The sequence below is a fragment of the Cucurbita maxima genome, unplaced genomic scaffold (genome assembly GCF_002738345.1).
Source record: "Cucurbita maxima cultivar Rimu unplaced genomic scaffold, Cmax_1.0 Cma_Scf00059, whole genome shotgun sequence".
In the NCBI taxonomy this organism is placed as follows: Eukaryota; Viridiplantae; Streptophyta; class Magnoliopsida; order Cucurbitales; family Cucurbitaceae; genus Cucurbita; species Cucurbita maxima.
Window position 1 is genome coordinate 687155 of NW_019272075.1, and position 12648 is coordinate 699802.

Genomic DNA, 12648 nt, shown 5'->3' on the forward strand with positions numbered 1-12648 from the left:
TTCTATTTTGTATCTACTAAAGAGGGACTCTGGCAGGCCCGGGGTACTCTTTTTTCACTGAATACCTGAGAGAGAATGTAGGGGGGTCTCTTCTCATTGGGCTCACTTGGATATTTGGGCTGGGTCAAGCCAGTTTGTAAAGAAGCTAGTTCGGGATTGATTGCTTATTGAAAACGAACCCCCATTGAAAAAAGAAATTCGATTAGGCCCTAGCTTAAGGGTCCATTCCTAAAGTCATGAGAATTGGTCAGAAAAACGTTATCCTAGACTTGAGGAGTAAGGAAAGAAAGGGCTTACAGGACAATGAGGCCCTTCTTGCATGGGTTTGGGCTTGCTTTGATGATGGTTCATGTAGGCTTGGGTCTTTCATTCGGGCCTTCTTGAAGATGGGCACCCTGGGGCGAATGCGTATAAGCTTGTGCTTAATTAATGCATTTAACGACTCAGTACATGGATGTCACGAGTCTAATGGTATAGAATATATAATCTTCTCCACGTAAGTAAGCTGGTTAAAGTTTGTTTGTTCATACAAGCAGTGTGATTTGGGGATCTTTTGTTTGCTCCGAAAGGTAGCCCCAGTCAGTTTTTCATCAAACGGACAGGCATGAGAGTCTGAAACTGCAAAGTAGTGCAGAAAACTAAACTAGTCAGAATTGTGTCTGCCATCCAATTCGTGAGCGGATGATACGTCGAATCCATTGCTGACTTCACCACTATCGATTAGGTGAAACGCTTCCACAAAGTTTCTTTGTTCATTACAGGCAGCGTTATCTCGATATAAGATCCATTAGTCAGGGTTGGTTTTGGCCGATACACCCACAATTTATAACATGAAACTTTATTCTTCTTCCATGTGTCATGAATTGAAATATCTTTTAATAATTTCAACGATATTTTCTTCACATATTTATTGAAGTATATTGTATTATTGATGTCACTTGGTTCATATCTTTCTCCACTTTTTCAACAGGATTCATCCTCAAGATTTTTGTTCCTCAAATTTGAGAACTGGAATTAAAGAATATTTAAAAGTTTTAATAGCACAAGATTTAATTTTTGTGATGTTAGCACACGAGATTGCATAATTTAAAAACGAATAACACCCAATTTTAAAAACAAAATGAAAGATATTTGTAAATCAAAATGTTGTTTAAAAAATGTTATAAATTACGAGATTGCATAATTTATAAATCAAAAATGTTATCTTTCTAATATTTTAAGAGAATGAAATTTTAAGGATGAGAAAAATAAAAATAAAAATAATTATTATTATTATTATTATTTATGATTATTATTTATAGCAAAAAAAAAAAAAGAAATTTAAATTTATGACCGTTGGTCATTATTATTATTATTTTAAATTAAAAAAGAGAAAAATAAAAATTTTCAAACTTAGCCATGATTTTTGGAGATTCTCTTTGTATTTAAACTCATCTTCCTCTATAATCTACATTAACTTTTAAATTTATTCCACTCTTTTTAAGGATATAGGTATGGTGTAAGAATATATGGTAAATTTACGTTTCAAAGGAGTTGTGGTGTGTTCTTTAACATTTGTAATAGTTTTATTGTGAGCTGTAGAAATGATTGAGTTTGCTATTAAGCTCGTAAAAAGAGTGTTGTAGCAATTTTGCTCTAATCTGTGAAAGAATCAAGAAGGTTATTACTCAAATTCTCAAAATGTGCTTGGGGAGTATAATAGATTGAGTTGACCGAACCACTATAAAACTACGGTGTTATATTGTTTCACTCTTTTATGTTATTGTGTTAATTGTGACTTTTAATTGATCTAAAAAGTTTGATGATTTGAAAAAATTAAGCATAATCAATTAATTTTTATTTAAAACCCTATTCACCTCTCTAGGGTTGTCATATGGATCCAGCAAGCTCTAGGGTTGATTCAGGTGACATTGTCCAAAAAAGTAGTGGAAGCTCAAAAATCGATAGTTTCTAAAGTTGATCATGTTGTCATTGTTAAGAAACATGGTGTTCACCATTGTCAGAGAAAAGACAACATTAGATTTGTTGAAGGCTTTGTCAAATATGTATGAAAAATTGTTGGATAAGACAATTAAAGAAACAAACCCGAAGGTTGAATGAATATTTCACAAGTGTGTCACAAGTGCCAAAATCGGTAGTGTAGTGAGTCAAAATCATAATAGCTTTAGGGGATGAAGCCAAACTCATTAGGTGGGAGGATTCTTACTCATCATTGAAGTAATAAGATGGAATTACTTTAGGAGGACTGAGCCCGAAAGTGGCAAGGTACACCTACGAAAGTGTTCCAAGTGAAGTATGTACAAGAGAAGCGAGCGCGTATAAGTGCTCCAAGAAGTGAGCACATGCATATTCCAGTCTCATGCATGCCTAAGGTGGATAATTTCCCAAGAAATGTTCACTAGAATTTTCTCAGGAGGAAGCACCAAGTTGGATATAAAACATTATAGAAGAACGAAGTTGGAGCAAAACCCAGAGGAGCTTAAGTGCAATCGTTGCTATATGAAGGTGGTCAAGTAAAGAGTTGGCTGAAGGGATTGTGTTAAAAGCTTCTAGACTTTTCTTTAGTAAGGGATATGACCACGATAAAGAAATATTGTGGTTAATCTAGGCAACTCAGGGAATGTGTGTTGAGGCCAAGATGGCCATGTTTGGGGCGTGCTCCCCGTAGCTCAGGCGAGGACATGCTGATGCTAGTTATGTTATAGTTTTTATGGTGAGTCTCGGGTTGAGTTTGAGAAAAGGACGAGGCAGGTCCTTGATGGAATAGACTACAAGTCTTGGAAAATTTGTCATGCTTATATTGCAAGTCTCGAAGGCCAAAGGAAAGTCCGTCAGTGGGATAACTCATAAGTAGTGCGTAATTTTCGTATTCATTCTGAAGCAAATTTATTTCTAGTAGTCTATTAGTTTTCGTATTCATTGTGTACACATTTATTTTCAGCAAGTCAGTTTGATGTTCGAATCGTCATCGAGATGATGTCAAGATTAAGTGGGAGAGAATGTCACAATGCACCATACGATTTGTGCCTTTGAGAAAGTCATTGAGGATGATAACTAGTTTAGGTGGGAAAGAGTATCACAACCATACTATGAAGATAATAAGTTGTGACCCCTACATATAGATAGACAATGTGGCGACACAATTATCATATGAAAAACTTAATGTTATTAATATAATCTTGAACAATATGTGGAAGTATTTATCATGTTCAACTAATAAATCGAAGTATTTATATTATATGGATAAAGTTGAATATCTTAACCGGTTAATACTATTGATTGATATGACTCATTTTATAATTTTTATAAATGATTTGATACAAACCGTTCATGTGAAAAATTGTGAATGGAGGTATCATATTCAATGAGTTGTGTATACGATTGGAACACGAAATATTTAATATATTTTTATAAATCTACTAATTGAAAAGATTAATATTTCATATAATAACATATGCAACTCGATTTTAATACTGAGTGAGTTATGAACTCATGCTCATAAGAGTTCGTCCTTCGTCTATTATTTTAGAGACTTAACTAAATCGAGAGCGGAGAACATAATTCATGAGATGAAATTCTCTCATTCTCCTACAAGGTAACTAGATGAATACTAAATAGTTCTTGTAACGATCGAAAAAAATACTCAGATGAAGTTTCTGCGACCAACACAGAAATATGCTACACGTTTTCCACGAAACTTCGAGCCGTAAACCAACGAAACCCTCGACTCTCAGCCAATGCCAGACGCCCTCAAAGACCTGCAAAGAAGACAGAGAGGAAAATCGAGAGGAGAGAGAAAACGACGCTGGAGAATCGCACTGAGTTCGGGTAAGGAAGACGAATCCGACGGATCCGGGTTTGACCCGTATTAGATACCCGAGGCCCAAACCCGTCGTGACCCAATAGTCCAACCTGCGACTCGGCTCCAGTAGCAGAACCCAAAGCCCAAATTCCTCCTCAACCCAATAGCCGGACGCCGGTTTAGCCCACAACCCGCGACCGATCTGAAACCCGCGTCGCCGGTCCAGCTTGCAAACTTGAGGCCTAATTTCATAGCGGCCCAGTAGGCCCACACCTGCAACCCAAACCGTAGCAGTCCAACCCGATAGCCTATTCTGCAACGCCCCAACCCGACTCAACCCACAAGCTGACCCGCACCTCGACCCGACGCCGCTTCACTGTCGTGGCCCGCTCTGGTGCTGCCATGTGTCAAGTCGCGGTGCAAGCAACCCTTCCGCTTAAGCAGCTTGGACGGTGCGCAACGGCTCCCGGTTACTTCCTCGGCTTATCCGGCTCGGTTTTCCATTTTCAGCCCAATTTTCACCATTCTGACCCTCCTAGACCTGTTTTTGGCTCCGATTAGGGTAATTGAGACGGTTTTAGTTCCGTATTTTACAATTTTTAGTTAGATTAAATATTAAATTGTGAAATACTATTGAAAGGTGACGAACCGTGTGATAGGAAACGAATCTTTATGACCTTTGGAGCAGATCTCGAGGAACGGGAGCTAACATATATTAATTAGAGAGAACTCTTAAGCCACCAAGTAAATGAGCTTGCTATAGGATAGGCTAGAAACTATATGAATTACAATTTATGATTGTTTGAGATGATGTACGATGATGCATGGGATATTTATGTTTACGATGTATGAGATGTATCGTATAATTTTATGATGATGTACGATAACGTATGTGCATTATATGATGATGTATGATGTACTTGATGTACTCAATGCACTTGATGGCTTTATAATGACTATGATGTCCTACATGACGTTTACCCTAGTATGATGATGTTTGGTTTTATGATGACTATGATGTTCTACATGACGTTTACCGTAGTATGATGATGTTTTCCATATTGAGTATGTTGTATGATGATGTATGTCATATTGCATCAAGTTGATAGATCGACCAAGGACACAACTCTAAAAATATGAAAATGATATTAATATAAATATCTAACGAGCATGTGTTACTAAGCGTAACAAAGAGATGAGACTAGGGTTGTGTCAGACGAGATGTTAATATGAGAACTAGAGGAACCTCATGCATGTTGTATGTACATAAGCATAGGAAAACTTCCCCTAGAGCTAATGAGTACGGAGGTGCACAGTATGATGATGAGGGTGATCATGGGGAACATGACACCAGGGGTTCGCTGACCTCTAGATGTCGCTACAAATAGCTAGCTTGACTAGAGAGGGTTCATGAGGTGTGCAAACACCCTGGAGATCCACACTCACATATGTGAGTCGTGCGTAGAGAAGTACTACACATCCATAGTAGTCCAGACTGGAGGCACCCCGAGTATGAGATGAGATAAAGATAGGTCCCTATAGCATATTTGCATGTGATTGAATTTAGCATGACTCCTATAGTGGGGTGACTTATGAGTATTCTTTGAAATACTCAAGCGGTGTGTCACATCATTTTTCAGGTAAAGGAAAGGTGTCCATGTACGGATGACAGCGACATCGCAAACAGAGACGGCACATGCATAAGGTAGACTCATTTAAATTTCTAGTCTTAGATTAGAATTGTTGGGATTTATGCCCTAAAACATCGTAATTAATTATTTAGTTTTTAACAATAATTTATATTATTTTATTTGTAATTTAATTGCTATCCATGATATGAAAATCCAAGGTTATTAATGTAATCTTGAATAGTATGTGGTTGACATACAAGAGAATCGTGTTCAAGTAATAACCTAAAGAATCTATAGCATATGGATAAGGTTGGGTGTCTTATCCTTGTAGCACTATTGATACAGCCTATTTTGTAATCGTTACAAATGATTTGATCCAAATCGTTCATGTGGAGACATGTAAGTGGGGGTATCCCTATACAATGAGGTTGTATAAGATTAGATCAAGAAATATTTAATCTCTCTTTATAAATTCATTAATTGAGAAGATTAATATTTCACATGATGATCATATGCGACTTGATTTCAATCTTGAGTGAGAACTCCTACTTGTGGGCTTGTCCTTTAATTTACATGGGTGAAAATGACTCTTTTAGCCGATTCAATATGTCTACCATATTGGGGACTTGACCAAATAGGGAGTTGGGAACCTAATATCATGAGATGAAATTCATTTCTTTCCATATAAGGAAAGTAGACCGTTATTCTTTAAGTACTGATTTTAAGCCTTGAACAATGAGCCCCACCCTCTTATTGGCCCGAGAGGAACTTGGTTTATGATTGAATCATAAACAAATTGTTTATTAGAGAATCAGTGGTACTTAGGTGAAATATGTAATTACAGGAAAAAAACGGACTTTTGACCCAGCTGTAATTATGAATAACTCGTAGAGGATCGACTTGTTTGTAATCATTATATCAATGAACATAACATGTCCTACCGTGCATAAGAGTGCAACTCTAGGTCTATAGTGGAGTGACCTATAGTTAATGAATGAAAATTGATCAATTAAAGAGTTTAATTAATTAATTTTGTATCATTGATTAATTAAAGAGTTTAATTAATTAATTTTGTATAATTGGAGCTTATAATCGGTAGGTTCATAAGGTACTCTTCCAAGTTCATAATAACACTAAAAGATTCAATTTATTTGAATTTTTTGTGGGGATAGATATATTAAATATAAAGGAGAAAATAAATTTAATTTGAAATATTAAATTAATATTAATATATTAGATATATTAAATAAATAGAGAAAGTATATTAATTTGAAATGGGAAAATTAATTTTTAATATATTAAATAAGTTAAATATAAATGGAGAAAAATATATTAATTTGAAGTGATAAATATCAATAGTATTAAATATATTAAATAAATAGAGAAAGTATATTAATTTAAAAGGTTGAAATTAATTTTTAATATATTAAATAGGTTAAATATAATGGAATAAAAATATATTAATTTGAAAGTTCAAATTAATATTTAATATATTAGATATATTAAAGGAAAAATATATTTATTGTATTTGATACCAATTAATGTATTTTGATATATTAAATAAATATATTTAAAATTTGAATGAGATTCAAATTAATTAAATATATATTAAGATATCTTATAAAATTTAAGTATGATTTGTTCAAAGGTATTATATCTTAATATATTAAATATGCAAATATATTATTTCACAAATATTCTCTAAGAGTCCCAAGTTTTTTGGGTTAAGCCAAAGACACACCAATCTCTCCCACTTTATTTGGAAAATGAAATTACATCGAAAGAATTTTCAAAATTATTATTCTCCAATCTTTAGAGATTTTCTTTTAAGAGGCTATCACAAACTTTGACCTTGTGTTCGAGTCATAATAGCAAGAGAGATGCTTTTGCATGGTTGGAAAACTTGAAGTACTTGTAAGCTAGAATTTCTATAAAGGTAAAGTTTTTACTCATATTTATTATTTTGTTTTAATTCATAATAAAAATCAAAATTGTTCTTAATGCTTCTTCTACGTGGATGAAGAGTTCATTCCCTTCAAGAATAGGTTATTTGCATTTATTTAAATTATTTTATATTTATTTTTATTTTTTTCTAAATTCTAGTGTTTAGTATTTAAACACGTAAGATTATGGCTGTGTTTTCCCGAGATAGATGATGTCTTAAATGTTTTCGACATTTATACTAAGATGAGGTTGTCCTTGAAGAGTTATATTCTGCATATTTTAGTAGAGCATGAAACGTTAATAACTACTCTAAGTAAGTAAAAATTTAAGGTCGTTACCATTCTTTTAAGGGTTGATTGTGAGACTTGAACAATAGGGTCCCACCTTTTCACTAACCCGAGTGACCTGTTTTATGGTTAAATCATAAACAAATTGTTAATTATAGATTTAGTGGTACGGATGAATGGACTTTCGGCCCAACTAATTATGTACAACTCATAAATGATTCATTTGTTTATAATGATTTTATTAATGGACACAACTTATCCTATCATAAATAAGAGTACAAGTATAAATCTATAATGGAGGGACCTATTGTTAATGAAAATTGATTAATTAATTTTGTATGGTTCGAGTTTATGATTGTTAATAATACTAAAAAAAAAATCATTTTAGTTGAATGAAAATTTAAAGGGTTAAAATTAATATTTAATATATTTAATATATTAAATATATTAAATATAAAAAGAAAAATTATATATTCGATATATTATATATCAAATTGGAAGGGTTTAAATTTAATATTTAATCTATTAGATATAAAGAAAAAATATATATTTAATATAAAGGGTTTGAATTAATATTTAATATATTATGTATATTAAACCTTAAATATTTAAATAACCCATATATATAGTTGAAACCGGTAGGAGACTCAAATTATTTAAATATATACTGAGATATCTTATAATATTTAAATATGATACCAATAGGATTTCATATTTTATCGGGAGAGTCATGATTTTCTTTAGAGCTCTACTTTTTCAATCTCGGTATATCTATAAGATTGGCCATAATTTTCTCCATGTTTTTTCAATATAAGTTCGTTTAATTTTTAGTTTTGTTTAATTTTAATTTAAAATCAAAATCGATTTTAATGTTTATGAGGGGAGTGAAAGCGTTCATTACTAACATTTGAACTAACATTTTCTTTTCAATTACACAATTATAGGAATTTCAAAGTTAAGCGTGTTTGACTTTGACCAAATCTATGTTGGGTCATCTCCTAGAATGTTTATGAGGAGAACAAAACATGTTAAAATGAATCATGTTGGTGGGTAGGAATAGTCTTCACTTCTAGAAATACTTTCAGACCAGACAAGTCACGTAGGTAATAACATCATATTGTTGGGGATGTAAAGGAAAGCCAAGACCGTTAGATGTCAAATCGAATTTTGAAACATGGGTATGGGACGTTACATATGATATTAGAGTGAAACCTCCCCTAGGAAGATGTAGTTCGGAGACGAACCAAGACATAAGATGGTGATAATGTAACATTCGAGAAAGAAGGGTACATAAATGAATCAATATCATATATATTGAATATTAATAGTCATGCACCGTGTCAATATACATAATTTTGTATGTACCATCCGTTTTCGATACGCATCGTATTTGTCGTGGCATTACCATTTTTGGCGAGAAATTCAAACCTTTCACTTCAAATGGTGAGGCTACTAAAAATTGCCATTTAACATTGTTTGGAAAGTTTGGTAACAAAGACGATGGACGGGCCCAAAAATTTGGTAATCTTTACAAGAATCCAAGCTTGAAGCTGAAGAACATGCCTAATTTTTCTGTTTCCAAGTTCATCAATAAGAATCAGGGCGTCTCCAGCAGTGTTTTTGATACCTGTTCTTCATTCATTCCCATGGAGAATCTCATCTATCTCATCCTTCTCATCTCCATCTTCCCCATTTCAATCCAATCCAAAGTTTCGATTTCGATTTCCCCTTCTACTCTCAACAAATCCGGCGATCCAGTCCAAATCCAATGGTCTGGAGTCGAATCTCCCTCCAATCTCGACTGGCTTGGAATTTACTCGCCTCCAAATTCGTCTCACAAGCATTTCATCGGCTATGTTTTCCTTTCTTCTTCTCCCGGCTGGGAATCCGGCTCCGGATCCGTTTCAATCCCCTTAGTCAACCTCCGATCCAAATACTCCTTCAGGATTTTTCGATGGACCGAATCGGAGATTGACGATAAGCATCATGACCACGACAACAACCCTCTGCCTGGAACGAAGCACCTCCTTGCAGCCTCGGAAGAGCTCCGATTTAGCCCCGGCCGCGGTCCGGAGCAGATCCATCTGGCGTTCACGGACCAGGATGATGAAATGAGAGTGATGTTCGTGACGGAAGATGGATCGGAAAGGTTCGTGAGGTATGGAGAGAAGGAGGAGGAGCTTGATCAGATTGTTGCGGCTCGTGTCGCGAGGTACGAGAGGGAGCACATGTGCGATTCCCCTGCTAATGATAGCATTGGCTGGAGGGATCCTGGTTTCATTCATGATGCTGTTATGACCAAATTGCAGAATGGATCTAGGGTTTATTATCAGGTAACCTTTTTGCCTAATTTTTTGTTCTGTTGTATCTGATGGAATTTCAAATGCTATTAGTTTTGGGTTTTGATCACTGACATTAGTAGTTTGGTTAGCTAAATCATATGGTTGTTATGATGTTTTCTTGTGATGATTTATGCTGCTTGTTTCAAATGTTGATTAATTGTGTAGTGTGCTCTGCTATAGCCATGAGAAATCATGTTTGTGTAACCGTTCAAACCCACCGCCAATTTATTGTTCTTTTTGGGTTTTCTCTCAAAGGTTTTTTAAAACGTGTATGCTAGGGAGAGGTTTCCACACCCTTATAAAAAAAATTTCACTCTCCTCCTCAACTGATGTGAGACCTCACAATACACCCCCCTCGGGGCCAGCATCTTTGTTGGCACACCGCCTTGTGTCCACCTCCTTCAAAGCTCAGCCTCCTCGCTGGCACATCATCTGGTGTTTGGCTCTAATACCATTTCTAATAGCTCAAGCCCACCGCTAGTAGATATTATCCTATTTGAGTTTTCCCTTTTGGGCTTCCTTCAAGGTTTTTTTAAAACGTATATGTTAGGGAGAGTTTTTCACACCCCTAGAAAACCCTTATAAAGAATGCTTCGATCTTTTCCTCAACTGATGTGGAATCTCACAATACACCCCCTTCGGGGTCCAGTGTCCTCGCTGGCACTCATTTCTCTCTCCAATCGATGTGAGACCCTTCCAATCCACCCCCCTTTCGGGCCTAGCGTTCTTGCTGGCACACTGCCTCATGTCCACCCCTTCCTGAGCTTAGTCTCCTTGCTGACACATCGCTCGATGTTTGGCTCTTATACCATTTGTAACCACCCAGGCCCACTTGTTCACGGGCATATATTGTTCTCTTTGGTCTTTCTTTTTTAGGGTTTCCCTTAAGGTTTTTTAAAATGCGTCTGCTAGGGAGAAATTTTCACACCCTTATAAAGAATGTTTTATTTTTCTCTTCCACCGGTCGTGGTGGAGGTGGGATCTCTGACTAATTATGATTTGGAAAATTGATTTGGAAAGTTAAAAGGCCTTTTATTATTAATTCTGCATTCAAATTAGAAATGAAGTTGATGGTATTTTTTTTTTTTTTTCCCTATTTTTGTGTTTTTTTAGTTGAGTTGACCATACCATAAAGGTAAAGAACTATAACGCAATGGTGTTCGCTTTTACCAGGTCGGAAGTGAGTCCAAAGGTTGGAGTAGCATCCAAAGCTTTATGTCTCGTAATGAGGACTCAGATGAAACAATTGCTTTCCTTTTTGGTGACATGGGAGCTGCAACACCATACACGACCTTTGTCCGAACACAAGACGAGAGTATATCGACTGTTAGGTGGATACTTCGTGACATCGAAGCTCTCGGTGACAAACCTGCATTTGTCTCTCACATTGGAGATATCAGCTATGCAAGGGGTCATGCATGGTTGTGGGACGTTTTCTTCAATCAGATTGAACCTGTTGCATCCAGGGTTGCATACCATGTATGTATCGGCAATCATGAATATGACTGGCCTCTTCAGCCATGGAAGCCCGACTGGGCCTCCGGTATATATGGTAAAGACGGGGGAGGAGAATGTGGGGTGCCATACAGTTTGAAGTTCAACATGCCAGGAAATTCATCAGAACCGACTAAAACCAACGGCGTGCCTACTCGAAACCTTTTCTACTCGTTTAACATGGGATCGGTGCATTTTGTATACATATCTACAGAAACCAATTTCCTTAAAGGAAGTAGGCAGTTTTCATTCTTAGAGCGTGATTTGGAGTCTGTTGATAGGAAGAAGACGCCGTTCGTGGTAGTACAAGGACATAGACCGATGTACACGACGAGCAACGAACGTAGAGACACCCCATTGAGGGAGAAAATGCTGCACCATTTGGAACCATTGTTTGTGAAAAACAACGTGACATTAGCATTATGGGGTCATGTTCATAGGTACGAGAGATTTTGCCCGCTTAAAAACTACACTTGTGGAAGTATGGGTGTGGATGGAGAAGACTGGGAGGCATTACCCGTCCATCTTGTTATTGGGATGGCTGGACAAGATTGGCAGCCTATCTGGGAGCCGAGACCAAACCACCTCGATGTCCCAATCTTCCCACAACCAAAGAGATCGATGTACCGTGGAGGCGAGTTCGGGTACACCAGATTGGTTGCTACGAAAGAGAAGCTAACAATCTCTTATGTTGGAAACCACGACGGAGAGGTACACGATTCGGTTGAGATTTTGGCATCAGGGCAGGTTGTAAATGGCGGTGTCGGTGCAAAGTTCAACGAGAGTGTCGAGAACTCGAGGTCGAGAAATGGGATGCTAGAATCCTCATTCTCATGGTATGTGATGGGAGGAAGTATTTTGGTACTTGGAGCGTTCATAGGATACATCGTTGGATTTGTATCACATGCAAGGAAGTCGAGAAATAACTGGACTCCTGTGAAGACTGAAGAGTTGCAATGAGAAGTGAATGAAATTGGAGATTATGTCTGTGTATAGTTGCAACCATGTTTTGAATCAGAAAGGGAAAGTGTTTGTAAATAGGTATTTGACTTCCTGGTGCTGATCAAGAGCAATGTGAGGTATGTATTAGTGGAAGATTTGGGTTTTTTTTTTTTTTTTTTTTTTTTTTTTTTTTTTTTTTTTTTTTT

General features: G+C 36.1%; 1 protein-coding gene across 1 annotated transcript; it reads left to right on the forward strand.

Moving 5' to 3' along the window:
* Window positions 1-9134: 9134 nt before the first annotated feature.
* Window positions 9135-12639, forward strand: LOC111471840 (probable inactive purple acid phosphatase 2). Its single transcript, XM_023117501.1, has 2 exons — window positions 9135-9997; window positions 11180-12639. Exons 1-2 carry the CDS (start codon window positions 9224-9226, stop codon window positions 12458-12460), a joined length of 2055 nt encoding a protein of 684 aa, XP_022973269.1. The 5' UTR covers window positions 9135-9223; the 3' UTR covers window positions 12461-12639.
* Window positions 12640-12648: the final 9 nt, after the last annotated feature.

Coding starts and splice junctions, on each gene's coding strand:
- LOC111471840 (XM_023117501.1), top strand. CDS start 9,224: ATGCCTAATTTTTCTGTTTCCAAGTTCATCAATAAGAATCAGGGCGTC. Junction 9,998..11,179: donor GATCTAGGGTTTATTATCAG/GTAACCTTTTTG, acceptor CGCTTTTACCAG/GTCGGAAGTGAGTCCAAAGG.